Here is a 26,794-nt window from a genome sequence, read left to right as displayed (position 1 = left end):
CCTTTTTGGATAATTCTAATGACATTTTTTTTCTCTCTAGTGGTTACCTTGTTTGAAGGAGTCAATTGATGTGACTTAGGACAATGGATAATAAGTGTTCATTTGTGATTTTTTCCCCCTTTTGTTAGTTATTGAATTGATCCAGTGACTTTTTTCAGGAAATAAACAGACGTGTATTCCCTGCTACTCATTTTAATGATATAAAGGCTGCTTTTAACAAAATTTTCCTATATTAAATAAATTATCGATGCAACTTTATCATTGAATATTCCTATGCTTTACATTTACATGAGCATGAAAGATCAGAGTGATGTATGTGATATATCTCTGTGTATGATCTATTTATCGCTTTGGAAAATTTTAAGTTATCGACCATATCCGAAGGATAGACACCAAAAAGCTGCCAAGAATACAATGATCGGAAGAAGCATGGGACTTTTTGTACGAATACTCGCGTTTGGTAACCAGGGATATGAGTCAGGAGGCGGCATAACACAGTTATCTCCATTGAAATATACACGACGCGGAAATGCCCATCCTTTGTCGAAAGTAAAAGTCGACAAATCCTTCTTGAATAAAAGTTCAGACTGTACATTACCGTAAGGACCAGCCTCAATGAGTAAATCATTGTAGTACTTAATCCCCCAGAGCATTGCAGTATCATCTGCAGATAAAATTCAGAAACAAAAAGTTTCAATTCAGCAGTGAACATTAAATAGAAATCTACGGTTAACAAGACGATGACGTACTTATGTTTCCGTAGGGTGTCAAAGAATTGTAATTGAAACTGAAGATTTGTGTGAGATTATCGAAATTCGGATGCTGGATGACCAAGTTCCACTGGCTGTAATTCATTTGGTAATTAAAATTTGTTACTGTGATCTTGGTTCTCCAGTATTCCTTGTAGTTGAGCTTGACATGCCAATGAACTCGAATCGGGCACATATGAGAAGTGCATTGGACGATCGGTGCAGAACTGGTTTTGTCCAGTCTATTAATGGCAGAAGCAAAGTACGGTGAATCTCCCCTGTCGAAAGCATACGAGAAATTATCAATGAGAACTTAAAAAATATATAGTAAAAAATTCTTAAGGTCAAGAACACACTCAACACAGCTTCCCGGTTGTGCTATATTGTTTTGGCAGCCACAGGCACACGTCGGGCAATTGACAATCGTATCATTGTAGAAAGACGAGAGCGATACGCAGCACGACGGGGTCTTTTGTGCCAAAAATTGCGAATATGTACATGTCACATTCCATGTCACTGTAAAAGTAAAAACATGTAATATTTTCGCTTCACTGTCATGAAATCTCTAGTAAGAGGCACAAATGTGATGATCTTATGACAAAACTAGACGTGCAGAAATAAAACACAGCAGCAAGATGCAAGGCATACACACAATGTACATGATCTATGATTAATATCAAGCAAATATTTGTGCATATTTCATCAATGTGAATTCTAAACATGTATAAACCTCTGATGTTAGAACTTATACTAGCTGATTCAAATTGATGATGTTTTGTAACTTACTCAATGCTTGAGTTGTTCTCCTTCCATCCTGCGACGCAAATTTACTGGGTCTCACAACCTTTGCAATTCCACATGTATAACCAGGTCCGGGAGCTTTGAGTGTGAAGTTTTTGGGCACCCTGACTGTCTTGTTACTAGTTCCGGCTGCTCCAACGCTTAATTGGAAAGAACTTGATGCAGTAGATGGATCTTGTATCAATGAATTAAGCACTCCTCCTTTGCAGCAATTTGCAATCTGCATGTTATATGGAGTTCCCGGAAGTAGATCGACGATAGCAGGATTCTTCTTGCAGCAATGTGGGATGTTGCCTTTGAATCTTGAGCAATCACCTTGCTCCGTTGCTTGTCCTCCGACCATGGACCAGATGACCTCCTTCTTTGCCCATGACCATCCAAGTGTCCATCCCGGCGCTTGGATATGGCGGTATTTTTGGAAATTATATATTGTAACAACTGCCTAAATGAGCAAAGTTAACTCAGCAATTGATAATGTGACAAAGACGATGAACTAATGTTAATTTAGATGTTTACTTACAACATAGCCATCCGGTGTCCACTGCATGATATCCCATTTGATTGTTATATTTCCATTTGGATCAAGTGGATCATATGCTTCTGCAAGGACAAACAAGAAATAGATACAGGGTAACAGAAGTGGAAAATGATGTTCTTTCATTGTCTAATCTATTTTCTCTCAATCAAAACACAAAAATCAACTGGAAATGCAAAGCTCTTCAATGAACATTCATCAGCAAATCAAAATCTAATAAAATCAAGACTTCTTATCCAAAACAGGACAAGGTTTCATCTGATATATCACTGTAAACATGGCATTCATCAACCTGTAGCATCAAAAAGCAATAATCAATCAAACAGTTTTCTGCTGAATCAATATCACTAATAAAATACATTTGTGACTCTTCCCACCCAATCACAACCACCAGACAGAAAAAGTCAAGCTGAATCCAAGCAAATGGATAGTTGAACCAAAGAACAGGAATAAAAACACTAAAAAAAAACCCAACTTTTCAAGAGCTTGAGAATGGAAACAATATAGTTGGCCACTGACCTGTTGAAGAAAGACAAGAGAAGAAGAAAACAAATAAAGCAAGAAAAATGATGAAACGAGTGAACTTTGAGATGTCCATCTCCACTGCTGTAAGTTTGTAGAAGATTTCTAAGCTTTACGTAGCAGGAGACCAAAGTGAGAGCAAGAGAGAGAGAGAGGAAGAGAGAAAGAAACCAGCTTTTCTCTTTCAACACTGCAGTGGGAGTTAATGAAGGAGTTGGCTTTGATCTTTTCAAAGATTCCAGTTATGGTTAGATTGCTATTCAGATTGACAAATTCTCATGACAAACTGACAAAGTTAATGCAATGTGATGCGTCTCATATAGGTGAGACACATGCCATACCAAGAATACCCCTTTCAATAATAATAATACCATTCAAATACAGACCTTTAATAAAAATCATTCCTTTATGCACATTCTTTCCAATTCACTAACTTTTTATTTTCATAAGCACAAGATTTTGGAAAGGAATTTTGGTTGGGAATGTAATCATACTCTGTTTTTTTCCATTGAAGAATGGTCCACTGAGTCCCTTGGTTGAAGGCATGTCCTTGTTGATGATGAAAAACTCTTTGGATGCTTATCAAGACATAAACAAACAAACAAAAATTAGCAGACTTCCAAGTCTTCCATTTGATGCAACATTCTACTTTTTTAGCACTAATTACTTCCATAAATTATAAATCCAATAAAATTGTCCAAAATGATTTCCATAGAGAGAGAAGGAGAGAGGAGACAAAGGAACAGAGATAGATAGCATACCAGCTATCATAGAAGAAAGCTTCAATCTTTGTACATGGAGATGGAGATGGAGGAGGGTTTTAGGATAAACCTTTTGTTAGGGTTTTGAGGCATGTGTCAATTAGATGGTGGCTGAGAATGCTGTTCCTTTATATAGGGCCAAGGTCAAAAGTCGAAAAAGTTACCAACTTTCAAAACAAGAAGCACAGATAGGATGGTTATTTTGGTCACTTTGATTCAAAGGGTGATCTTTTGGTGGATTTTTGTCTCTCTAGTGTACTGAGCTCGGCAAAGGTACCGCCTTTGAACCCTGACCTTCTTCCTCTCTTTGGTTCCTCAAGAGACTACATCAATGGCAGATGCTTGAGGTTTTGGTACTCAGAACTTCAGAGGGAAGTGGCGGATATGGCTTCGCTCACTTTCATATGTTCCCTTCCTTTGCTCAGGTTCTTATCCTTTCTATCTTTTGGTGTATTCTTTCTCTCTCGTTTGAGAGAGTGGGAGAAGTAGTTTAATCCTTTGAATATGTGGTGTTTTTCTGTTTGCTTTCAATTTTTCGGCATGTCTGATTGGGATATCAGGATGAAAGATTGCAACTTTTTGTCCAATTTGTGCATTGGTTTCCATTGTGAATGTTGTGAATACTCAATTCTAATGTACAAGTGTTTAGGACTTTGGTGATTTTGATTTAATTCTGTAATCATGTCTGAAGGTTGTGCTTTTTATCCTGAATTGACAACATTCACAATAGAAGCTTTGTCACGTTGGTAATGCTTGAGAAACCATGTTGAAGTAATCAAACTCTTGTAATCACAGAGTTTGTTATCTCGGCCATGTTGAAGCAATCAAACTCTTGTAATCACAGAGTTTGTTATCTCGGCCATGTTGAAGCAATCAAACTCTTGTAATCACAGAGTTTGTTATCTCAATCAAAGGTGAACTAGTGTGAAGAGTTTCAGTGTTTAAGTTTGTTGATTGTAGATTCATGAGTTCATTTTCACCTTGTCCGAAGAGATTGAGTACTTAAAGGTGGAATTTTTATCTCTTAAACGATGAAAGTTTTAAATTGCTTGTATTTTGATTTTATCTGCTGTCTGTGAAGAATGACTGGACTGACATTCATTCATATTTTTCCTCTGTCACCATTAGATTGTAAAGAGCTGAGAGGAAATTAAGCAATGAATTAAGTTTGAATCCCATCAAATATCATTTTGGCAAACACATTAAGAGAATAACTCTTCTTTTTGTGAAATTGAATTAGCTTGTTGATCCGTCTGTTGTTTTGCTTGTATTGTGCAGGAATCAAACAAATTGTGCGGGTGTTTTTTTGGCACCCAATCTTGTCCGACTTCAGAATTTAAAAGTGCAAAAGTTGCTTATGCATGCAGTCTCCAGGAAAGCTGCTTCTCAGATCGATAGCGAGGATGGATCTGATGCAGAAATTGCTGAAACTCCCCCCAAGAAAACTCGAAGAACTCCGAGACGGAGCAGAAAGCAAGTAGCAGCTGAGACTTGTGTAGAAGGTTCAGTGAATCAAGAGGAGAATGTGGCTACTAAAGAGGCTGGAGAAGAAGAAAGCACTGTTTCAGCGACATCTGTTGAAGAACCGAAAAAGACTGCTAGAAGAGGACGCAAAAAAGGTTCAACCACTTTCTTTCTTTCTTTCTTTATTTTTGTCAACAATTTGCAAGGTTGTCAAATATTTTGTTTCTGCAGCTGCATCTCTGCCAAACACAGAGGAAAGCGCTGAAAAGAAAACAACTACTAGAAGGAGATCCAGAAAAAAGACAGATAAACTGGAGGACAAGAGTATGAGTGTAGAACCAAGCGATGCTGATGAACTGCAATATTCGATTGCTTCCGAAGGCCAACAGGAGTTAGATTTAGACGAACATGAGGGGGAGGATATTAGTTACACATATAGTTGGCCACCACTTGTTTGCTGCTTTGGCGCTGCACAACATTCATTTATACCTTCCGGAAGGCCAGCTAATAGATTGATTGACCATGAAATCCATGAGAGGAACAAGGGTATGTTGTGGCACCCATCTAAGTTTGTAAGGGCTCCTGGTGGTTCAGCGTCCAGTGTTGCTGTTGCTCTTACAAGTTTAGGTGGCCGGGTTGCATTCATGGGGAAACTTGGTGATGATGAGTACGGGCAAAGCATGCTCTATCATTTGAATTTGCATGGTGTACAGACTCGATCAATCAAGCTTGACGAAGAAATTGCAACTGCAGTATCTCACATGAAAATTAGCAGACGTGGTGACCTCAAAATGACTTGTGTTAAACCTTGTGCTGAAGACAGTTTTTTAGCCAAAGAGATTAATGTTGATGTTTTGAAGGAGGTAAAATTTATCGGGAGCATAATTTATTGTGTTCTCATGATATTCTGTTCACATGTCAATAAGTGATTTTTTTTTTTATTCTGTGTCTTCAGGCAACAATGTTCTATTTCAATTCTACGGCCTTGCTCGACCCGAACATGAGATTTACGACAATGCAAGCGGTTAAAGCATTCAGAAAACTCGGAGGGGTTGTATTCTTTGATCTAAATCTTCCAATGCCATTGTGGCACTCAAGTGAGGAAACCAAAGCATTTATTCAGCAAGCTTGGAACAGCGCGGATGTTGTTGAGGTCACTAAAAAGGAGCTAGAATTTCTTTGTGGGATACAACCTTCAGAGAAGTTTGATACCGAAGACAACGACAAATCGAAATTTACTCACTATGCACCTGAGCTTGTCAAGCCCCTATGGCATGAGAATTTGAAGGTCTTGTTTATGACAAATGGAACGTCAAAAATTCACTATTACACAGAGGAAGTTAATGGTTCAGTTCATGGGATGGAAGACGCACCGATTACTCCATTCACTGGAGACATGTCAGCATCCGGGGATGCCATTGTTGCAGGTATAGGACTTCAATTCCTATGATCCTTTTAGTCGGCTTTGAATATGCCACTAACTTGCCATCGCTCTTCTGTTTCAGCTCTAATGAGGATGCTAACAGTTCAACCTCATCTGATCACTGACAAAAGTTATTTAGAGCATATGAGCAAGTATGCTATAAATTGCGGTGTGATAGACCAGTGGATGCTTGCAAGAATCCGCGGTTTCCCGCCTAGAGATAGCATGGAGGGCAGGCCTACTGGATATGGTTCAACAAGATCAATCTCCGAGCGAGATTATCGATCATATCGATCCTTCACAGCTAGTAACCAATAATTTGCCAGCCTAAGGACAGGTTTTGTGGTTACTGTAAAACCAAACCTTTCTCTTAGCATGCCAAAATTCAGATCTGTAGATGTAGAACAATTTTGATATTAACTGAACTGGACTGAATTTAATCTACAAAAAGAAGAGAAACACGAGAACCGGAGATTCTTATTTAGCTACTTCTGCTTTATTTTTGTTCTCAGAATCCACAAAAAGAGGACAAGCAGGGTATCACTCATTCATTTGCAATTACTTGTGATGCTGCTGCCATGTCCATGAACCATACTAACTTGCCGTCAACTGGCTCAACTAATCTAGCAGGAACAGAAGAAGCATCAAAATCTTGGCCTACATTGTCAATGGCGAGATGCACCGCCCTGGCCTTGTCTTCTCCGGTTGCCAATATGACGACGTTGGAGGCCGAGTTGATCACCGGGAGGGTAAATGTGATCCTCTCGGGCGGAGGCTCAGAGGAGTCAGTGATGTGGGTGATCCAATCCTCCTTCAGCTTGAGAGCAGGGTGATGAGGGTACAGCAAGGCGATATGCCCATCGGAGCCCATGCAAAGCAGAATGAGATCGAATTTGGGGCAGTCATTGACACCCGAGACACCGAGCACACGAGCCTTCACAAGCTGTCTGATGGTGAATTCATACTGCATTGCCACATCTTCCACTGTCTTGCTGTCATTGATTGAGCACACATGGTTGTTGAGGATTGATACCTGGTCAATACTGCATTTCATCAGAATACTTAATTTTTGGTTTACCAAACAGTTGGCAACGAGGTACATACCTTTGAGAGAAAGCTATCCTTTGCTAGTTTGTAATTGCTATAGCTGTGATTCTTCGAAACTGCCCGCTCTTCGGCCCAGAGTACATACCATTTTGTCCAATCAACCGTCTTATTGTAAGGAGCTTCACAGAGTTTCCTGCTTTCGGATATTTCTTCAGTTTGAGATGGACATGGACAATGAGACATTGAAGGAGAAAACACTTACCCCAGCAAACCAATGAGAGAACCTCCGGATAAAGCAATGGTGAAATATCCTCGTTCTCTGACTGAACTCTCTGAAAGTTGCGCAACATATTCAGCTAAATCGGTGGCAAGTTCATCATATGTGTCGAAGATTCTCATGTCTCCTCTTCCTTTGCCAGTGGCCATTTTGATAGATGCTGTAGTTCAACTGAAAGAGACTGCAGAAACAACAATAAAAATCAGAGTAAGAGCTCAGAACAATTATGAACATGAAACAGATCACAGCATTTAACTAAAATAGGATGCAGTTTTGGAACTTATGAAAAGCAGGTGGTTTGAAGACTAAAATTTTCATCTTAGATTTCAAGTTATGTATATAGAGAAGCATTTTATTAGGCGGCAAATTCACATGTTACTTCCAGCTCAAACATGGTAATTGAATTGCAAATAATGGAAAGAACATTGAAGGTTAGGAGAAAAGAGGAATTTATCAAAGTTTTAAGAACAAATGTTGTTTACAAAAATCTCGATAAACGACTATCAAAGCTGCATCTTATCGAAAAAAGGAATTAAACACGACAAATCAAACCGAATGGCTGATACCAGTGGTTATGTTGAAGCAAGTTTGGAAATGTCAAGCAATCCAAAATAACACCAAAGGATGATACATTACAAACAGAAAGGTATGTTTTTCAGCTATGAATTAGGTTACAATCTTCCAATTAAGTGATAAGATTTGAGAGTGACAAAGCCTTTTGTGGAATTAGCTTCAGTTTTTGATGTGAAGAACTTATGGAAGGCAAACAAATTTGGCTTCAAGTCCTCAAAGACAAAATTCTAAACTATCCACAAAGTTAAAACAGGAACTCCATAAGATGACACAAAAAGAATTATAGAATATATCCAAACATCATTAGAAGAACAGATCGAAAAAGATGAACAGCATGACTTCACAACAGAAAGTTAAGAGTTCAGAAAAAAAGATTCATGAGAATTATAACATGCAAAGAAATAAGAAACTTTGACAGAAGGCCTCTCTAATTTCTCTCAAAGTAATTCAGAATTGAAGCAATTTCAGCCTAGTTTCAATAACAAAAACATAATGAGGAAAAGATCAAAATATCACATTTTTAACAAGTTTTGTCTTGAACACAAGAAAGAAAGAAGAAGAATGCAATGACAACAGATTCAGCTAAATTTCTTGTAAAGTCCTAATTCACAACCTAGTCTCAAAAACCAATGCTAAAACTTTTTTCAACAAGTGATCAAACAAATGGAAATGAAGACATCTGGAAAGAACAGAAGATCACAAGAGATTAGAAACTCATGACAAGGAGCTATGTAGCACACAAATAATTCACTCTGGCCTCTCTGCATGAAGTAAAACAATCTCAGGAAAAAAAAAATCTATTTAGTTATTTTAGCATTGAACTAATCCATTTACAAGTATAAAAGCCAAAAACCAAGACATGCAACAGAAACCATCTCAGGTATCCAACCCTTTTAGCAAACATACCAGACCTAAATCTCCAAATCAGTCACAAGCAGGTTTGGCACTAAAATAAGCAAAAAAAAGGAAACTATGAATTTAGACACACAAACTAAAATAATATTCTTTCATGAAAAGCATGAGCAACCATCATTTCATGAAAGAGATTTCCAAAGATTCCAAACCTTTCGGTTAGAAAAGAAAAGAAAAAAACTCGAAATAATAACAATAAATATGAATAGTCAATTTGCAAACATCTCCCAAAGCTTTCAATTCAGCATTTCCAAATAAAAAGAGATCCAATGATGACCTGAAATCTCCAGAGTTCAATCAGCACTCAAAATTCAAAACATTCTTGCTAAAAGTTACAATATAAAAACCACCGCATAAGCACACAGAAATAAAAAAAAATTCAGTAAAATAGAGAAAAGACTCAGATCCCAAAAGTACAAACGTTTTGCCTTTTATATATATATATATATATATATATATTTCATTAGAACAATCAGAAAGCAAAGCAAACCCACAAGTATGAGAAGGCAAAACCAGAGGCAGGTGTCACCAAAAGGCCTTATTTTAATCCACTCAATACTATTAAATAAATCACAAGGAAGTGTTTTAATTTAGAACTCACCTCTGTTGCATGCCACACGTGCAATCAAAGGATTCTAAGTGCATCCAAGAACGTAACCCCCCAGAAAAACCTCTCAAGCAACCTCCTTTCTCTTTCTCTCACACACCTTCTTCACACATCAATCAATGAGAGAAATAAATAATTCATACTGTTATCCAGTCTGAGAGAAGAATTGGGAATTATAGAAAAAGCAGCAACTTTGTAGCAGAGAAACTGTGGAGAGAGAAAGGAGTTAGTTAAGAGAAAACAAGGAAAAGACAAGAGCTTTACTTGGACTTCTAATGACTGTGACAGCTACACCTCTGAATTATGATATCTTCCAAAATAACAAGAGAAGTTTATCCACAACAATGAGATATATAAGTAAAGATTTTACCATTTACAATCCCATAGATCTTTTACTTTTCTTATGCATTCCAAAAACAACTATTTTTTTTTCTCTCAATAAAGAGCTTACTTTTTGGGAAAGAAGAGCGAGGGCGAACCCACTAGAGATCCAGGGGACGCGCAAATGCTCGGTGGAACAAGTGGGTGAAGGGCCCACGCTCACGCTGAAAACCACCCGTGACACAACCACTATTCACAACTCCCAGAACTGCTCACTCGGTAATCGAACTCTCACCACTCGGTGAGAGCTCTATCGGCGACCCGTGTACCAATAGACCCCAAGATCGTTGGCATAAAGAGCTTACTCTTTGTATCCATGCATTGAATTCTAATGCATTGTTTGAAATTCCCTACTATTTCCTTTGATTCCAAAATGCTAACTCAAAAGTGGCATTTTTAGCAGAAGGTGGCACACTAAAAGTGCTCTAAATTTGGAATCAATTTTAGAATTTTTCTCAGTAGTCTGCTGTGTAATTGAAGCAAAATCTTGAACAGATAAAGTGAGAACAGTGTTAGGCTAATGAAAAAAAAAATGACAGGATAGATCTGTGAGGTTGTTGTTACCTGTGAGACAGAGATGGATGACACACCTACTTGTTCTACAGGGATGTTCTGATGGCAATACATGCATAGAATGAGGTGATAGGTAATGACTTTTGTCTTCTAAGCCTTCTTCTTTCAGTACTTCATCCTCAGTGATGCCATGCATACAAAAACCAGTATTTCTGAATTCATTCAGTCAAGCTCTAACCAAAAACATTAAACAAGAGCTAAGGTTTAACAGTGTCAAACAGTGTCATGAGGCCAATGAATTCAAAGCTCTGTTTGGCATGCTCATTAGTGCAAGATTAGTTTTGTTGAATTCAGATAAAAAAAAAAAGCAGAAATGAAAAAGCTTTTGTAGACACTGGCATTCTCCACACAATTATAAATAAAAAAGATGAATTCCTTGCTAGGATGTAATTCTATGACACACTAGTTCTTATCCAATCATTAATGGAGGGCATTGATGGTTGAAACTGGCTATTTCACCAATTAATCATACTATGGTACTCTAGGACCCATGCAACATTCAAGAGCAGTAGAATAGATCAAATACATGTGAGCTCTTGAGATCATATAGGACAAAGAAGATTAATCCTGAGGGTTAAGTACCTGCAATTTTGTACCAATTCAAGCTCCATTAATGGTTCAAACATCCAACCACCAACCTCTGTTATTCTTCATCAATTCCTGCACCTCCTTAGTAAAGGTCAGCTTTCATAGTTTCACCATAGGTTCCAAACCTTCTGGGTCAGTCTTATCCTCTTCTAATACTAAACAAACAAACTTTCTGCTGTCAAAGTGTCTTGTCATTCATTGGAAGCTGGAAACCTTATCATAACAAGAGAAGCACTGGATGTCATCAACTCAGCCTCACTACAACAGTAAAACTAAGGTTGGTGCAGTAGATAAATCAATGAATCATGAAAAGTAAAGAAACAGTAGGTAATTCAACCAACATATGCCATAAATTTAATTTAAAATGCATGACCACATACATACATATATATATATATATTATATATAACAATTAGCCACAGTTGTTGACTTGTTGGTCCACCAACCAATCCTTTACCAGGTAAAGAAATATGAAACATGAAAAACACCTGGGAATGGGATGATGTCTCCCCTTGCTATCTGCTGCTCTTGAAAAAGAAGCTTTGAGTCTAAGTTATAGACAGTCTCTTTGCTGCTTAACAATTGTCAGTGGAGAAAGCAAGAAGAAGCATAAATTGTTACAAGGACAATCACAAGCATATAGACATTAAAGCCAACACAGAATAATTAAACAAGCAAAAATAGTTAAATACAATGCTATATATACTTGTTAAATACAATAGTTTAGTTGAACGAAATGACTCAGTGAACTCTCCATCCTAGAAATGAAAAAAATTACTGTGAAAAGAAAAAAAAAATTACTACATAATTCAATGTCAACACAATCTCCAGTTAATTATCACAATGAAATCATCAAAGCAAAACAAATAGTTGGAATTGTAACCTGTACTAAACCACTGTTGAAAACCAAGGATATTAATACTTACATATCAATGATTCAATGAGCTTCACATCAAAAGCAAGATTGGGATACATTTGCAAGGTTGACAATAAATAAATCACTTCAAAGTCAACACTTATATTAAAAATGAGACAAAAGTAAATACATCAAAAACAAAAAGTTGACAGTTGAAGAAATATAAAAGAACTTCTGAACAGAATATACTTGTCACACAAAATCATGATTTGATGTCAAAAGCACACACAGTAGAACACAACAGATTACTTACTGTGAATTTCCATTTCCATTAGACTACTCATCAAATTAACAACAAAAAAATAGTAGAAGATAAAGATAGAGAGAGAGAGAGAGAGAGAAAGAAGGGGATACAATCTCGTTCTTCTTGCCCGACTTCGCCAACCCTCCACAGTCACACTTCTTACAATTTTATCCGCGAAAAACCTTTTAATTTAATTTAATTTATTATTATTATTATTATTATTTTGTTACAAAGTGGATAAACATATTTATTCGAAGAAAAAAAAGTATATAACTGCCACGAGGGGCTGAAAAGAAGTACAAGATAGTTTACTAGTCATGGAGCAAACAAAACAAAAGAGGAAAATAAACAAACTATAAGTAAAACATAAGGCATAGAGCGCCCCAAAGAGAATACATGAACACCAACTGTCCTCAAAGGTCCACTCTAGCTAACAAACAAAACTGTAAAGACTCAGCTGATATATATTTTCAATCATCTCTCTGGAGTTACTTGGCTCACCCTCTAGTGTTTTTGAACTCTATGCTCCTTTTGACCATGTTGGCTGGATGCTCTAACTTTTGTCTCTTCTACTCAGGTGCTACAAAAATCCAAGATAAAAACAAGTAAGCAATTTTTACAATTAAAGAGATAAATGAGAGAAAAATAAATTAAAAATTGCGCTTATTTCGTTCAAGTCAAACAATTCAAATAATAGTTATTGCTTTGTTTATGATGAAGGTTCTGCCCATTCTCAATTGGTCAAGATGTTGTATAGATATTAATCGATAATGGCCTACTACCATAAAAATGTTTTGAACAATATGTATCATATCATAGAGGCCAATGACCTGTGGGTCTATTGATACTCGGGTCGCCGATAGAGCTCTCACCAAGTGGTGAGAGTTCGATTCTCGGCTGATCGCACATTTCTGGGAGTTGTGAATAGTGGTTGTGTACGAGTGGTTCCAGCGCCCACGTGAGCGTGACCCCGTCCCCATTTGTTCCACCGAGACTTGTGCACGTCCCTGGGGTCTCTAGTGGGTTCGCCCCTCTCCTCTTCCCCCCAAAAAAAAATATGTATCATAGAGATCATTAAATAATTTATTACTCCAACCCATTCTCAACCAAAAATATCCGTTCACTAATAGTCCAGCTTGTTTGAAATACTCTTATGCCGATAATGAAGTCATGAACTCGACTAATAACTTGTAATTTATTGTAAAATAAACCTTCACCGTCATTTCTCCAAAAAAAAAAAATAAACCTTTCATTAATTATCAGTAACATACAAGCTATTATTGTGGGTATGTATCAATTGTGGTAATATAATGAAGATATGCTAGTTGGTTTTAAGTATGATTAAATGAATTCAATCTTATCTTATATTTTACATTAAATTTTTATGGATATAAGAGATTAATTCAGTATGGTTTTCTTTAAAAAAAATAAATCACAAATTCATTGGAAAGAGACAGTACAGAAACATGAAAGAAACAAACAAAACAATACAAAGGAAGAACAAACAAGAAAAAAAAAACTAATCTCAAAAAAATTGGTTCAATAACAGACAAAAAAAGAAGCGACAAAACAATACAAAGAAAGAACAAACAAGAAAAAAAAAACTAATTGGGGGATGACCACAAGAAGTGGAAAGGCATAACTTCATATTTTATTTCTTTTTTTTCACAGTTAAAAGGAACTAGGCACAAACTAGTAGATATAACTTTGGAAAAATTTGGCATTATTCATGGTTTTGGCTCATGAAGGTAAGCTTTCTTAATTTGAATCTTCTTTCTTTCTTTCTTTCTTTCTTTCTTTCTTTCTGAGTACATAACATAAACCAGGGAAAAGAATATATATGAGCTTCTTCAGAAGGTGATCAATGGGTATACATACTACATGGAATTGGTAAGATATAAAAGTTGCAACATATCATTATATTTTGCAAGATATCCAACCCTCAAAACCCAAAACAATTATCAACAATTTTTTTAATAAAAAATGGATAAATCACTATTTTATTAAAACTGATAGAAAGCAATGCAAGCTGGAACAGAACAAACTCACATAGACACACCAAACAAAGAAAAAGGGAAGAAGAGATAAGACCGAAAAAGAATAGAAATTCACCACCAAAGATGATACTCTTCTACCAATCACTAAACATGACTAACAAAAGAATCAAAAAAATAAAAATAAAAATAAATAGCTCATAATGACAAAGATAAATTTATAATGTCTATGTCTAGTTAAATTATAAGCAAACCATCATTAAAAGGTCAATAATAAAGACGTTTACAAATCTCACACTTGGATAAACTAATATCTTCTTATGTCTACCAATAACATTAAGATACTTAAAGCATTTACTCAACAAAAACTGCAAAAAATTAGTAATTTAAAAAAAAATTAAAAAATGTTATACGATTATATATATATATATATATATATATATATATATATTAAAAGCTGAATACATGATGTGGGACAATCAATGGGAAAAAATTTTACCTCCAAAACTTACATATATAAAATGAATTCTATGAAATATTAAATTATATATACACATACTACATCATAGATAAGAATAAATCATTAATAGTAGTCTTAATAATGACAAATGTTTACTTTATAATAATATCTTATAATTTATCAAATTATTTTGCCAAATATAAATTTGTCAATAGATTATAAGCAAAATTATTTTGAAATCATAAAAAAAAAGTTAATAAAATATTTTCATAAACATTAATATTCACACTAAAATTAAAAACAAATTTATAACTAAAAATAAACAATTTCAAAAATGGATGAAACTTTAATTTACTTAATTCTAATAAAAAACCAGCTATGAACCTTAATAAAAAAAATAAAAAATATTGCTAATCTAAAAAAAATAATGAAACCTTGATTAAGTTAAATCTAATTAAAAACAAACTACAAAACTTCATAATAATATTAATTAATTAATTACCTTAAGATCCCTGTGGAGCAGGCCATTGTACCTTGATATCCCTGTGGAGCACTCCATAGCTTCTGGTAGTTGCATCATTAGCAATTTGCAAACCTTCTGCAAATTAATATAAAAAAGATGTGAGTATATATTAAAATTAAATTAACTTTATCAACATGATATGATAATGATGCATCTTTTCACAATTTTTTTTAATTTTTCCATAAACAAATATTAAATTAAAAAATTAGCATGAATGAAGATGAATGAAAAATAAGTATAATTATTAGGTATTATATATACATCTAAATGTTAGTTTATTTTGATATTTATAATTTTGTCTTGAATTAATAATGCATTATTAGAGAGCCTGCACTACAAAACCAAAAAAATATTTCTAATTCAGTTATAAATGAATTATTAATTGTTAGAGTTATTGTTGTTTTTTATTAAAATATAGATAAACCACATAAATATTAGCCAACAAAACATCCACTGGCTATGAACAAACAACTGGCCCATAGACCCATCAAGGATCATATCTTCTTCTTAGTAAGTTGAGACTTATTTGAAAAAACATGTTTAGTCATATATGTAGTTTATGTTGTAGTCTTCAAAATTATACAAATTGAAAATGATCGAGAATATTAATCAATGATGTATCAATCAATACAAATATAACTGTATATTTGTATATATATATATATATATATATTTGAAAGTTTGAGTAGCAATCTCTAATAGAATGTTATTTATTTCACATAAAATAATTGATTTATTCATACTCAATTTATTTTCAAAATTAGATATTAGAACTACATCTCCCGTGCATCCCATGAGAGTAACACTAGTTAAAAAGAAAGGTGGTATGCAATTAATTTTTTTATTTTTTAAAAAAATAGATAAACCATTAAAATATACAATTAAAATAATAACATAGTACTAATTAAAAAACTTAAAATAATGAAATAAAATGAAAACAAGCTATATAAAAGATTAAAATAATAATAATAATAATCAGCTTACCGAGTGCTTCTCGAGTGCTAAATGGATCAAATACCTACAAATAACATTAAATAAATAGTTAAAAATTAAAATTTTACAACATTTACTCACAAAAAATTACTATAAAATCTCAACAGCCACCAAATAAAAAAAATCAAATACAGCCACCAAAGCCAAAAGATCAACGAACAAAACTAATATATAAAACTAAAAATATATACTATCACATACCTTCCCATTGGCCATGCGAGCAACATTGTTGAAAATTTCATCATTCTCATCCGGAAATTGTTTTTGTAATAATAATATAACAAAAATTAAAGCTTTTTTCAATCCTTGATTCTGAACCCACAAATCTCGTACGTTGCCTTCTAATCTTCTAAGTAAGCCATCACAAACAACGTGATCAAATGCGTCTCTTCTTAACACCGTATTTGCATGGTGACAGTCATGACAAGGACACTGAATTGTGCCATCTTCATATGATTCACTGACTAAGAATTCTAACAATATTTTGAGCCCATTATCCCCGCTCTTTTCCATTGATTTTTGTATGAGTTCTCTCCATAACTCATCCATAAATTGAGGAATTCAAACTGAAATGATAACAATTGATTTGAATTACTTATGAGAACTAAAAAAAAACAGAAAGAAATAACAATGTGAAATATTATTTGAGTAAAAAATTTATTTGATTTGTGATCATAGGTACAATAGGTTTGCAATAAGATTAATTTCCTAAAGTAAAGGTCCTAGTAACAGTAGTATGCACTTATCAAAGTCTATCTAACTTGAAATAAAATAAATCAAAGTAAAATAAATATATCAAATTGTGGTTATGTATGTAATTTCAATTATATTACCACTGTTTGTGCTCCAATCTTAATATATACAGAATCTCAGCTGTGGGTCATGATGTCTCTATTGTTTGATCTTAATCTATGCAATAAATTGTACTATGTATTTTTCTCTGTCTCTTGTTCCAAATTTCCAATCATAGTTCATCGGAACCACTAATTAATATCTAGACCATGTGTCACTAGCTAGGACTTTTATCATCAAATTTTTTAAAGTTTGCATTCCATCTGTCTTCTATTCCAGATGTCCAAGCTTAGCAAAACAGAGTTTAATCAACAAATCTGATTAAAATGCTGAAATGGTTATCTCTATGAAAAACAACCCAAAAACTATGAAGGACCTAGTAAACTGCAGCAATTCTCAAAAACCAGTATATCTCTGGATAGTCTGAGACACACCAACAATAAATCTACAACATAATAGAATCTCCAACAAAATAAAATAAAATAAATACAACAATAATAAACCTTTCATTGTTTCACTAATACTTGTATTCCATGTAAGACCTCTACATATCTATGTTGGCTAATAAATAACAAGCTGTTATCTTCATCCACCCTTCCAGCTCTTGTACTTGTTGTACAAAGGACCATTCAAACTTACTGGTTGGTAGATAAGATCAGCCCATAACCTGGATTCATTAACTAAGGTAAAATCTATACTACGGTGTTTGCCTTCTTTGTTCACAAGCAATGGTATCCTATAATAAACTGTGGGTATGGTTCTCATGTGGATGTGGAGTGGTTTAAAGCTTAAACTTGTTGTTTTGGAACTACATCTGAAAACATAAAGCTTAATGCATTATATGATAATATAACACAAGGTCTAACAGCAATCTTTTGCCCAATCAATTGGTTGTTTTGATCATGGAGGTATGGGCTTGTGGAACAACATGAATAGCTCAATGTTCAGATGGATGTCCCCAGAATTTAATCATTTTTCCAGTTCTTTTATATCAAATTTTTCGCCGAAAATGTCATAACTTCACTTCACTTTAATGGTATAGACTTATATTTTAATTTGATTTTCCATTAAATCAGACGTTGACATTATAGCCATTGACCTCAGAAAATTAACCAATGTTCTCAGAGTTGATACTATCTGAAACTTTATATAGTGTGTTGCTAACCAAGCTCAATATTTATATAGTTTCATGTCAGCTTGCATTGCAAACATGTAATATTCATTACACAAGAAAGGATATATGCACAATAAATAAATAAATGACTATTGACATACTCAAATCTCACATCAAGATGTCAAAAAAGACTCAGTCTCAATGAAAGAAGAAATTTCAATATAATTTCTAACCCGTCCCTATTAATAAATCTTAAATTGGGTGCTTGTCATCAAATGTCAAATATATATATACATAGAATTTCTAATATAGGTATTACGATCAACACATGAAAACAATAAACAGTTTACCGTTTTTATGTAATTACACGTAAAATAATGAATTCCTCACCGTTTTACCTATATTGATAATTATATTTAAAGTTACATATTTATGTAATTAAAAGAAAATATATGTAATATATATATATATATATAAAAGCCTCAAGGAGAAGGACAACAAGGAAAGGACTCACCTGAATCAAAGAAAGTGAATGGGATTGGGATCAGGCAAGATGAAGAGTGGCAAGAAGAACAAAAGCACAACGAGGGATTGAGAATTTATGATAGAGCTAGGGCGACATGCATATATTTAATTTTACTTTTTCCGACCTCGAGGCACTGAGACCATCGGATGAGTATCAAACGGTTGATATTCTACCACAAGAGTTGACGCGTGCCACCTCAGACGTCAATCTTAGCCATTTGATCAACTTACCCGTTTTAAAAGGAATAATCAACGTACAGATTTTCCTACTATAAATAGCGTGTATATATACATATATATAATATTAAGTAAAATTTAAATTCAAATTTAAATTATTTGTATTTACCAGTGGATTTTCAATAGACGGGAAAAATCATTTGAATCCATGGTTTCCCGCCTAGAGATGGCATGTACGGCAGAATTATTGAATATGGCTCAACAAGATCAATCCCTGAGCAGGAGCATCAATCGTATTTTTTGCTAAGAGCGAAGCCCAAGTGGATCCTCTAAACTTAAGGCAGGGGTGTGTGCACATCTTTACTGTACCCTGTGAGACCAGCAGGAACCCAAAATATTCTTGAGAACAAAAGAATCACAACTAAAGATAATACTTTTAATCCTTGAATTGATTTCAAGTGTATTAAATAGATTAGGATATGCATGAACGTTAGCTTAAGACAAAGCTTGTGATCAATGATGAAGACAAGGAGAATAATTGTCACCAAAATTGTCCCACATCTAGAGCCCAAGAGACTTAAACAATAGTTGCTCTTTGGAGACCTTACAAGCTGCATTATTAGCTCAATGGATCAAGCCATATGGGAGTATAAGATTGGGACTAGTAATGCATCACTTATAGATCATGGTTGGGCACAGAGGGTGGTCCCTCACCCTCTTGCCTATGCATGTCAATCAAAAAGGATGGGAAGTCGTCACCAACCTTTGCTTCCATTGTAGCTTTGGAATAAATATCAGAACTATATATATATTTGTGAAAGCTAAGGGTGACGAGTACCAGGCATAAGGGGAAGACAGGCCATGTTCCACAACAGGCCTTACTTCACCCTTGTTTTATGAATGTGATGACATTGGTCCTGAATCCTAAGTTCCTAATCAAACCTTTTGATTTTTATCTTTGCTTTTTTCAAAAAGAATAATGCATGGTGGTACCTTGACATGTATGTATAGGGCTGAGATTTTGAGGCCAAAGTTGGAGGTGGTCTCAGAGCTCATGATCCAGAGACAGCTGTACACCTGCTCCTGAAAACAAAGTTTAGTTAGTTCATAAGCAAACATTTCAAGGAATTTCAACTTGTTGGGCTTATGAGAAAGTTAAGTCCAGCAACGGGCAGTTGAAACCAAGTCCATCAGAACAAATGGGGAGAAGTCTAGATCCGCAAATGCAAATGTTACCGGTTTTACATGTATCATCTTTTCTGTGTGCAGGTGTGTGAAGTTTATGATATTGTGTGGACAAAGCAAAACTTTTCCATGACATTCCTGTAATACTTGTGCTATAAAACAGAGAACTGCCTCAAATATTTTTATTCTAAAGTTGCCGTTTCTCCTCAGTGAGTCATCTCTCTCAGGCTTGTAGGGATTTCTGGCGCTTCAGGCACTGGAGAATAGGCTCCTTAACCTGCATCAGATAGCGATAATTAAATCTTAATGTCTGGTATTACCGACCTCACAGTAATGATGCATAACATGATTAACTCACTGAGCATGAATAGTAAAAAAGCTCCATATGAAGCATTGGTCCATCAAGTAAACATCATCAGTAAATTTGGTCCATCAACTCTGAAAGTGGGTCACTTTTCGGATACAACTTATTTTTGTATTATTATTATCGTTCTTTTTTTTTTAAATTGTAATATCACATTCATCCATTTTTGAGTTTAAAGATTAAATTGATCAAAACTACTTAGATTAGGAAGTAGAAGGGTTTGTCTTACTGTGCTGGCCTTCCGTGATCTTTTATCTTGAGAGGAGCGGCAGTCATTCCCATCACAGGAAATCCTTCTACTTTTAGCTCTCTCATGATCTTTTCCAAGCACTCCACTCTCCAAAGAAGCTATTGGCTGTAGCTAATGGCCAATTAGAGGATAGTGCAACTACATTATGGTGTGAATGAATCCTTAATTTCAAACAATAAGAATACAAACCTCAGCATTGCTTGTGGGAGTGTGAGCTGTTTGACCACTTCGTACTGATCCATTTTGATATGTCTCTGATTGTCCCTTTGAACGAGTAAGATCAGATCCAATGGAGTGAAGGACACCACAAGTAGATACATCTTTAGTATTGAGACCTGGTACAGTTTGAATAGTTTATAAAATTTTCATAATTGGAATGAACCACATTATTGGAACCAGGAAACATTTTTACTGCAAATGATAACCGACTACCATTGGAAAGGATGGTTGTGTCATTGAAAGCAAAAGGTTCGTTGCCATTGGGCTCCAATTCCTGTTTGGATTGGAAAAATAAACAAGGGTGTGCATGGATGGATAACAGGATGTAAAAAGAGATTACCGCTTGTTTGCCCTCCAAAACCTTCTTGACCTCCATTAATTTTCTGCTACTGGATTCGGAGTGAATGACACGCTTACCTGCATGAAAATAATTAGAATATAAAGTGTATGTTTAACTACAATAGAAGAGAGTCCCCAGGTAAAATGTTATGACTAGGTTTTAAGCAAAAACATACAAATGGTTGCTTGATTTCCTGGATTTGAATGACCTAAATATAAATAGATAAAGCAATACACCACTAACTCTACTTAAATACCAATCATTGCAAAAGCTTACTCTTGGTAACTAACTCAAAATCTAACCAATGTGAAGTCAGAAAGAGAATTTCAATCATGAACAACTGGTTAAGCCTTATCCCAATAGCATGTGCTACATTTGTGGCAAAAGCAGTGCTACAAACTTACCAAGTCTCCGGTTGCATGTGTTTTGGACAAATCCTTCTTGAGCCATCTTATCAATGAATTTACGGATGGTATTCTGGTTAACCTCGCCATCTACTTTAGAATGAAGTTTTGTGACAGTGACATAATCCATGGGAAGAGCATGATAAAGAGCCTGAAAACAAATCACAAATAGTTTGATTATGACAAAATAACTAGCATAATAAATGAATTTTGATGTTTTATAACTCATGATGATTACCTTCATATACATAAAATCAGCATCAGCACTTTTGGGAGTCCTCTCAGCCTTTGCAATGTCTTGCATATCCACCTCCTCCTTCATGCCACAGCTTTTAGAGCTTGGCTCCTGATAACTCATTATCATTACTAAGGAAATGGTAATTTAAGTTTCAAAATTTGTAAGGAAACAGTTGCTATTGTAACCTTATTTATGGTATAGCTATCCTTCCCAGCTTTTGTTAGCAATCCCTCTTTCAACAGCCGCTTAACAATATCTGAAAATTGTTCACAAAATAAATATATGAAGCCATACAACCAAAGGCAACCTTAGCATTTCCTCATTATGGGAATTGTGTCTCATGATGCTTCCTATTGTCTATTACCTTCAGTCAATGCCTGCATTTAACAAGAAACTAAAATCAAATATGGTAGACCACATTGCACATAAGTTTTGAAACTCAACTTCATGCATGTCTACATATTCAATGATCTATTTGTGATTATCTAACAAAAAGAAAGAAACAATAGAAGATACTTCAATTCCACATCGCTGAAAAAATGTCAAAGAGATCATAATAAATGAACTTCAATACAAGAGGAAGATAACATAATTACCACAGATAAATCAGGGAAATTGGAAAGAATATCTGTGAGATCAACAGTGGTCACTTGTCTTGCATTAATCCATTTCTTCATGCGTGTTGTCTGCTCATCTTCTTGAGTAGCATCTTGAGTTTCATCTGGAATAGCATGAAATAGATGTACTTGAGAGCAAAAGAAAGTAACCACCTTTTCACACATCAAAAACCATGAAACAACATAGAATGTCAAAATTTATCATGCCAATTATCTATGGTGGAAATCCTTTAAATGTGACAATCTTTAGGGGATTTAACAATATAATGGTTAGAATAGACCCCCTGTGAAAAATGATAATTATTGCCATTATGTTCTTAATATGATTAATCTACCCAAAGTAAAACTGACCTTCAGAGGCCATTGTATTATCTTTCCCAGCATATCTCTGACCTGTCAGGCACATTTGTTAAACTTCACGATATTAAATTTTCTGCTGAACACAGAGAAATAAGGAAATTACCAACTGGTGCGACAAAGTATCGATTTTCGCAATGGTGGACCTGAAATTTAAAATAATATTTTTAATGTCAATCAAGATGTAGAAAACCAAAATGTTCCTTATCAAAAGCATAAAACCATCAAATTTTATTTTGAAGGCATCTCCGTTATTTTTTATTACGGTCCAAGAAGATAATTTACACCTTGAGTCTTGCAACTTTAAAGGAAAACTGGATACAACACCTCGCTATCAGAAGAGGAATTGTCCTCTTGCATGGAGTCAGCTCCCAAGTTAACCTCTTCATCTTCAAGAAGATCATCATTTTCATCCTCACAAGGGTCCAAGACACTCTTAACCTGTACAATCAATAATCAGCCACAACAGATTTCCATGGTTAAGAACCTCATTTCATTACCTTCAGTGCTAATACAAAATGCTTGCTGTTGACATTCCCCACTTCCATTTTCAATGGATTCTTGGCCCATGCATTACTAGCTTCACTTTCAGAGCAACATCTGAAAAATGGGGGTTCATAATCTTCTGGCTGAAACCAATTCTGAAAGTTAGTTTGGTCAACTAGTGGACTGCGACTAATGCTGACAAAATCTAAAATCGAGGAAGCTTTACTTGGAAAAGTTTCTATATATAGTCAATGGATTTAGATTGGTAGACATGGAGGGCAATTGCTATAGAATAAGATTAATAGAAGATCAAATGATAGAAGAAGTAGAAAAGCAGTGGAGTAAAAGAAAGGTCACATTTTAAAATTCAGCTTTGAACTAATACCAAGAAGGAAATCAGGTGAGGCAGAGATGGAATCACAGAAGATCAGTTTTTTTTTTCCTTACACTAAACAGTAAGTAATCAAGATCTGTTCAAGGAGGACATAAAAAAACAACAAAACAAATGATAGTATGGGTGTCACTAGGAAATAAAATCAATAATTTGCAGGCAAGCATGACCAAGTTATTACCATGCTACAAGATCATCATAACTACTATAACAAATCATAGTGTTGCTTCCAACTGAAAAGCAAGAGCCTTCAGCCCATCCTTAATGTAAGCAACTTAATTTTAGACATTTAAAACTAAACAGATGGTACATACCGTGACATCATCATAATAGAGAAGCTTCATCAGAATAGTGCGCTGAAACACAAGGAAATTGCATTCGCATTAGCTGATTGTACAACACAGTGCACTTCTTTGTAGCAAAACTGGCAATTTCATCTGTGGAAGATGCTTGGCCTCACTTACATTGTTTGGCATCTGGTCGAGAGTCCTCATTAGCTGAACTAGGGTGCGAACCATTTTACAAGCAGAGCTCCTGAGAAAACAAATAAGAAAATCTTTAGAGCACTGTCATCCATATGAATTTTCCAGCTAAGTAGCCTGACATACCTCATTTACATTATCATGTAAATGGAAATGACAATTAAAAAAAGAACATAGAACAGAAGCTGAGCATGGTTACCTCATTTGATCAGGAGTGATATCAGTGGAATTGGATTTGAAAGTTGCATTGTTCTTCCTGTTCCCGCTGCCGCTCACGTTCATAAAAACCTCTTGCCCGTTCGAACTTGCATAGGTGAAAGAAACTGCAGACACAGGTCTCACAATGTTTTAGGCGTTTCTTCTAGAACATACACCTCACAATTCTATCATAAACTTCAGCTTCTCATCAACAATTAAAGTCACCACAAGTTCAATAGATCTCCAGTTTAATAGATAAATTTCAAAATAATACACATAAAAACACATGGAAATTTGCCTTGCAATTACGAAATCCACAACCACTCACTATAATTAACCATGGTACCAAAAAATTGCCGTATAACATAGATAATCACCTTAATTTCACAAGTATCTTTTTTTCAGAAAAAAATTAATAATACTATAATATGATCATATAGACAATTCATGTATGACACTAATCATCCATGGTTTGATATAAAATCTAGAAGAAAAAAAAATGCCTACACTCGTGCTGCAAGGAGCAAAATAAAAGATGTAAAGTCATACCAATCCATTCAGGTGAAAATATCAGCTGATATTTTGACCAAAACAGAAATAATCTACGATGAAGATGTACTCACAAGCATACTCTTCAATCATCGGACCATTGATTTCCTCGCAGATGCAGAAGAGCAATGTCTTCAGATACTTCTTCTGCAGTGCATCGTATACCCCTGAAATCAAATACTTGACATATAAATATGGAAACCATGGGAAAAAGAAGTATCTGAATATATTAGATAAAATAAATGAGAAATATCAAGATAAAAAGAATCCAAAAGAGTGAAGACCTTTCTCCATCCAATCGATCAGCCTCCGTGACTCTGCATCCATTGGCATGAGCTTCTTAATCTTCATCTCTGATATTAAATTAATCCCAAAAACAGTGTAAAAAAATTTAATCATCTTGTAATTCCTTCTTAATTATAAGCAATTTCAGGGAGATAACCTGACCTAGAGCTGGGACTGACTTATCATTGAAGTATTTCTCTGGAAAGAGACCACGAATGTAGCTGATGTTGTATATTGCAATGCGAAGCAGATTCCGAGTCTAAATAATACCAATTAATAATCGCTAAATTGGAAAAATATATATATATATATATATATATAACAAAAATTCTGCAGTAATGGAATCCAATCCACATCTATTGAAACAATAAACAAGAAAATTTTCGCATCCTTTTGATTCTAAACTATCAAATGAAATAAGATCCAGCAAGCCATCAAAACTTCATCTCTCATTCGAAAGAATCAGATGGAAAAATTCACGATACTAACAGAACTGGGGAAATCAGACGAGATGTGAATGAAAAATTTATTTAGAAACGAGATTTACATGAATTCTATAGCCGATCGAGCGCTATACGCCATTGAGGCTAAGTAAAACCAGATGACGAACAACAGTCCATGAATGAAGGAATCCAGACAGAAATTGTGTAGAGATTACCAGGAGTAGCGAATCCTGCTCGGTGATCTCGGATTCCTTCAGCTTCTGAGCTACGACCTGGAAAACAGATGACACCGTTCCATGAGATGAGATCCATAGATCGATCTACAGAGGGAGAGGGAGAGGAGCTTACCATCGTTGCGGAGAAGAAGAGAGAAGAGAGCAGCAGCAGCTCGCGATGGAAGCCGGGAGTGAGTGAGCGAGAGAGAGGAAGCGATCTAGAGATTTTCGAATGGTGTGTGAAATGGCGGGGTGGAGATGAAGGTATTTATAGCCGAGGCGGTTAGGACGAGATCGCAACGAATCTTCTCGAATAAGATCTTGACGGTTCGGTTTCTTCGAGATCTGTGCATTATCGGAATACTGATTCAACAAGAAAAAAATCACTTTCGCAAAAAATTAAGTTTTGAATTTTAAATTACCCGCGGAGCGCCAAATTAAACAAGAAAAAAATTTAATATTTTTTGTTTCAAAACTTTGAAAGCCTTAAAAGTGTTACAATTTTGTTGATTATTTAATTAATTAATTAAAATGTTAATTTATCAATTTTAGAATGTTAAATTTTTTGACAAATAAACACCAGAACAATGGAAGTGATATCACTTCCACTCATTTCAGAAAAGTGGGACTTCCCCCACTTCCCCATTTCCGCTCAGTTCCCCTGAAATGAACGTCCCCTTAATGTATGTACATTACTAATGTAGTTTCAAATTTTGTTTATAAGACTTAACGAAATTAAAAGACAAATAAAAAATAAGCAATGTTTTTAAAAACTGGACCGGCCGGTCGGACTGGAAAAACCGGGAACCAGCCCATAGCC

General features: G+C 34.9%; 4 protein-coding genes across 13 annotated transcripts; 1 reads left to right on the top strand and 3 right to left on the bottom strand.

The window, feature by feature from the left end:
* Nucleotides 1–211: 211 nt before the first annotated feature.
* Nucleotides 212–3,465, bottom strand: LOC120278206 (COBRA-like protein 1). Of its 3 annotated transcripts, XM_039285147.1 has the most exons (7): nucleotides 3,369–3,465; nucleotides 3,102–3,185; nucleotides 2,071–2,150; nucleotides 1,536–1,992; nucleotides 1,106–1,265; nucleotides 750–1,027; nucleotides 212–664 (listed from the first exon to the last, which is right to left on the bottom strand). In XM_039285147.1, the coding sequence occupies exons 1-7, from the start codon at nucleotides 3,376–3,378 to the stop codon at nucleotides 366–368; spliced, it is 1,368 nt and encodes a 455-aa protein (XP_039141081.1). In that variant the 5' UTR covers nucleotides 3,379–3,465; the 3' UTR covers nucleotides 212–365. The 3 variants fall into 3 exon arrangements, with proteins under 3 accessions (XP_039141081.1, XP_039141082.1, XP_039141083.1); XM_039285148.1 differs by lacking the exons at nucleotides 3,102–3,185; nucleotides 3,369–3,465 and adding an exon at nucleotides 2,605–2,844; XM_039285149.1 differs by lacking the exons at nucleotides 3,102–3,185; nucleotides 3,369–3,465 and adding an exon at nucleotides 2,253–2,691.
* A 171-nt stretch (nucleotides 3,466–3,636) lies between these two features.
* Nucleotides 3,637–6,739, top strand: LOC120278204 (fructokinase-like 2, chloroplastic). 3 transcript variants are annotated; one of them, XM_039285145.1, is made up of 5 exons: nucleotides 3,637–3,793; nucleotides 4,647–4,987; nucleotides 5,085–5,695; nucleotides 5,788–6,259; nucleotides 6,338–6,739. In XM_039285145.1, exons 1-5 carry the CDS (start codon nucleotides 3,753–3,755, stop codon nucleotides 6,571–6,573), a joined length of 1,701 nt encoding a protein of 566 aa, XP_039141079.1. In that variant the 5' UTR covers nucleotides 3,637–3,752; the 3' UTR covers nucleotides 6,574–6,739. The 3 variants fall into 3 exon arrangements, with proteins under 3 accessions (XP_039141079.1, XP_039141078.1, XP_039141080.1); XM_039285144.1 differs by having other exon boundaries at nucleotides 5,064–5,695; XM_039285146.1 differs by lacking the exon at nucleotides 3,637–3,793 and having other exon boundaries at nucleotides 4,749–4,986; nucleotides 5,062–5,695.
* LOC120278207 (probable 6-phosphogluconolactonase 2) lies at nucleotides 6,713–9,921 on the bottom strand. Of its 3 annotated transcripts, none has more exons than XM_039285150.1 (4): nucleotides 9,666–9,921; nucleotides 7,565–7,760; nucleotides 7,360–7,495; nucleotides 6,713–7,288 (listed from the first exon to the last, which is right to left on the bottom strand). In XM_039285150.1, exons 2-4 carry the CDS (start codon nucleotides 7,726–7,728, stop codon nucleotides 6,800–6,802), a joined length of 789 nt encoding a protein of 262 aa, XP_039141084.1. In that variant the 5' UTR covers nucleotides 7,729–7,760; nucleotides 9,666–9,921; the 3' UTR covers nucleotides 6,713–6,799. The 3 variants fall into 3 exon arrangements, with proteins under 3 accessions (XP_039141084.1, XP_039141085.1, XP_039141086.1); XM_039285151.1 differs by lacking the exon at nucleotides 9,666–9,921 and adding an exon at nucleotides 9,559–9,593; XM_039285152.1 differs by lacking the exon at nucleotides 9,666–9,921 and adding an exon at nucleotides 9,342–9,388.
* Nucleotides 9,922–12,624: 2,703 nt separating this feature from the next.
* LOC120276775 (meiosis-specific protein PAIR2-like) lies at nucleotides 12,625–26,197 on the bottom strand. 4 transcript variants are annotated; one of them, XM_039283468.1, is made up of 27 exons: nucleotides 26,108–26,197; nucleotides 25,975–26,031; nucleotides 25,479–25,575; nucleotides 25,316–25,384; nucleotides 25,106–25,198; nucleotides 24,484–24,607; nucleotides 24,267–24,336; nucleotides 24,117–24,158; nucleotides 23,426–23,554; nucleotides 23,253–23,366; nucleotides 23,032–23,071; nucleotides 22,920–22,961; nucleotides 22,548–22,672; nucleotides 22,316–22,328; nucleotides 22,137–22,207; nucleotides 21,952–22,059; nucleotides 21,714–21,864; nucleotides 21,310–21,386; nucleotides 21,183–21,243; nucleotides 20,940–21,085; nucleotides 20,730–20,861; nucleotides 19,945–20,413; nucleotides 19,121–19,321; nucleotides 16,545–16,909; nucleotides 16,335–16,368; nucleotides 15,330–15,425; nucleotides 12,625–12,953 (listed from the first exon to the last, which is right to left on the bottom strand). In XM_039283468.1, the coding sequence occupies exons 1-22, from the start codon at nucleotides 26,108–26,110 to the stop codon at nucleotides 20,360–20,362; spliced, it is 1,818 nt and encodes a 605-aa protein (XP_039139402.1). In that variant the 5' UTR covers nucleotides 26,111–26,197; the 3' UTR covers nucleotides 12,625–12,953; nucleotides 15,330–15,425; nucleotides 16,335–16,368; nucleotides 16,545–16,909; nucleotides 19,121–19,321; nucleotides 19,945–20,359. The 4 variants fall into 4 exon arrangements, with proteins under 4 accessions (XP_039139402.1, XP_039139405.1, XP_039139404.1 ...); XM_039283471.1 differs by having other exon boundaries at nucleotides 20,730–20,855; XM_039283470.1 differs by having other exon boundaries at nucleotides 25,479–25,514; nucleotides 26,108–26,191.
* Nucleotides 26,198–26,794: the final 597 nt, after the last annotated feature.

Source organism: Dioscorea cayenensis, chromosome 15 (assembly GCF_009730915.1).
Source record: "Dioscorea cayenensis subsp. rotundata cultivar TDr96_F1 chromosome 15, TDr96_F1_v2_PseudoChromosome.rev07_lg8_w22 25.fasta, whole genome shotgun sequence".
NCBI lineage: Eukaryota > Viridiplantae > Streptophyta > Magnoliopsida > Dioscoreales > Dioscoreaceae > Dioscorea > Dioscorea cayenensis.
The sequence above is the reverse complement of the archived record's forward strand: the minus strand, read 5'-3'. Positions and strand labels throughout refer to the sequence as shown.